This window comes from Leishmania panamensis (genome assembly GCF_000755165.1).
Source record: "Leishmania panamensis strain MHOM/PA/94/PSC-1 chromosome 25 sequence".
NCBI lineage: Eukaryota > Euglenozoa > Kinetoplastea > Trypanosomatida > Trypanosomatidae > Leishmania > Leishmania panamensis.
In genome coordinates, this window is record NC_025871.1 from 260,106 (window position 1) to 262,605 (window position 2,500).

At 52.9% G+C, this 2,500-nt stretch overlaps 1 protein-coding gene across 1 annotated transcript in view; it reads left to right on the forward strand.

Moving 5' to 3' along the window:
• Positions 1 to 930: 930 nt before the first annotated feature.
• The window catches only part of LPMP_250760 (DNA repair protein, putative), a gene marked incomplete at both ends in the record, with an annotated part of 3,297 nt that continues 1,727 nt past the window's right edge, over positions 931 to 2,500 (forward strand). The window contains one exon of the mRNA XM_010701344.1: positions 931 to 2,500. This exon is cut by the window's right edge and continues 1,727 nt beyond it. Within this exon, the coding sequence (XP_010699646.1) occupies positions 931 to 2,500 (1,570 nt within the window).

Consider the following 2,500-nt stretch of genomic DNA (forward strand, 5'->3'; position numbering starts at 1 on the left):
GTAAAAAAAAAGAGATCATCTAAAAGTGAAGCAAAGGGAGGAAAAGACATATGCTTTTTTTTTTGTTTTGCATCTCTGCGAAACACGTAGAGGTGTTGTAGCAGGAGCAACGAAGGCTTCTGGCAGTAAGTGAGTATCCTGTATCGATCTCTCTCGCGTTTGAAGGTTAGGGTGCTTAGTCTCGCTACGTTCTTTTGTGTGGAAGTACGCTACGCTGTGTATATGCTCTGTGGCACGTATGAGAAAACGAACGTCTTGCAGAGAAAAAGAAGACGTGAGTTAGGCTTTCTCACTCTGTGGCGAGATTGGTCAGAAGCTCTTGGAATGGCTACGGATTGTTTGAAAGTGGTGTTGCTAGGGTCACCTTGATGTGGCTCAGATGTTGGTGGCAGCAATCTTTGAAAATCAGGCAACAAGGGTGCATGCGGAGTCGGCTTGCTTCATGATGAGGAAGTAAATGGGGCCTAGTTGATGCTAGCTCCTCTAATGCGACTCTCTTTTCTGGATCTTATCTTTCTAAATTATGGATTGGCGCCAAACTACTTTGCCATGGCATTATTGAGTGCGTCCGTGTACCGCACACATGATAATGGTAGCGCACGCTGCCAGGTAGGTCAATTCAATTGTGCCAAACGTGTTTTTGTGCGGTCGTGGCTTGCCAACACACACGCCTACACACAAGGGCGTTTGTTCTCTTCGAGCGTCTGTGGAACGCCAACTGTATCTGTGTTTTGCTTGTGTACGAGCAGACGCTCTTCGTGCAAGGGAGGCAAAACGGCCTTTAACGTCAGAGTCTACGTACACCAGCCACACGCGCATTCCCCAAGAGATACTCAAAGAGCGGTTTGTTTTTTCTTTGTGGTGCACCCCATATTGTTGCTGGCACCACGGAAGGCCATACCTGTCCTTTTGTCCTCCCTCCTTCAAGTAATGATGTCGAACTTCGCACAACATCCTGATCTTACGCTAAACGAGCGGTTGGTCTGGCGGCCAGCGAAGGGCAAGGACCAGGTCTATAACTACATCCTGCAAAAGGCTCCGACGGCCAGGGCACGATGTCGGAAGTGCTCACAGCTGATCTCAAAGGGAGAGATGCGAGTTGGTGTACCCATTCGCCACAACGCAGGCGATAACGGGTGGATCTCTGCGTGGCAACACCTTGGGTGCACCCGCATGGAGAAGAGTGAGTCGGAGAACTACGAAAGCACCATGCACGGGTTTACAGAATTGAAGCCAGAGGAGCAAGTGCATGTGGTCAATGAGATCAACTCTATGGAAATGCCAGATCACCTTAAGCCGTTGGATCCAAATGATTTGATGCACCGAGGTAAGATGGAGCAAATGTCACCGCCGTCCGCACTGCTGCGGCACCTGTTGCCTTATCAGAAGGAGGGAATGGGGTGGATGGTGCGCCAGGAGACTGAGTCTCCCGTCAAGGGCGGCATCCTTGCGGACGAAATGGGTATGGGAAAAACTATCCAGGCCATCGGAATGATGCTCACGCACCGCATCAACGGCCCCACGCTTATTGTCTGTCCGGTAAGCTCCATGTTGCAATGGGAGGCTGAAATTAAGGAGCACGTGGTCCCTGGAGCTCTCTCGGTTGTCATCGTGTACCGCACCACCAAGGTGACGAAGGAGGAGCTGGAAAACGCGGATGTTGTTCTTACCACTTATCCAATGCTCGAGCAGGCCTGGCGCGCTCTCATCAACGAGATCAAGGTACCATGTCCCTATTGTGAGCTGCTCTTTATTCCTCGCCAGTTGGTGGTGCACAACAAGTACTTTTGTGGTCCGCGCGCCAGGAAGACATTGAAACAGGCGAAACGTGAAAAGCACACCGCGCCTGCAGCAGTGAGTAACTCAAGGGGTCTGCAGTCTAACGAGACCATTCGAAAGGGGTTGCGAACACTCCACGTAGATCTCGGTGAAGAAGAGGTAGCCGAGGAGGAGGTCAATGCGTTCAATGCTACAACGGCACAGCCGCAGCGGAAGCGGTGTCGCAAGGACGCAGCTAACGGCACGGTTGATCCGGCTGGGGAGGTCAACGGCGGTAGCATCTCCGCGGCTAAAAAAGAGAAGCAAGAGGAGTCGGGGAGTAAGGTGGTTGATGGTTGCCAATCATCACCCGAAAAGGCAACTTTCAAGTGTTCCATCAAGGTGGAAGATGCCACTGATGAGGTGACAGCGCTGGCAAAAAAAGGCACTGTGGCCCAGCCAGCTGCGGCTTCACGGGGAGTTGTTGGGCCGATCGGCATGTACCAAGAGCTTATGCGAGAAGCTGGCCGCACCGTGCGCAGTCGCTGGGACGCGGCGAGGAAGGATGGCGAGAGCAGCGAAGACGAAAACATGGCTGAGTCCAGTGAGGGCAATGACAGCGATGCGTCGGATTTGTCCTACGACTCTGCGGCTGCGGCGGCCGAGGAAGCTGCGGCGGAAGAGCAAGCTTCTAAAGCCCTGGAGGCGTTCCGCTGCACCGCCTGCCACTTTCAGCTGCTGC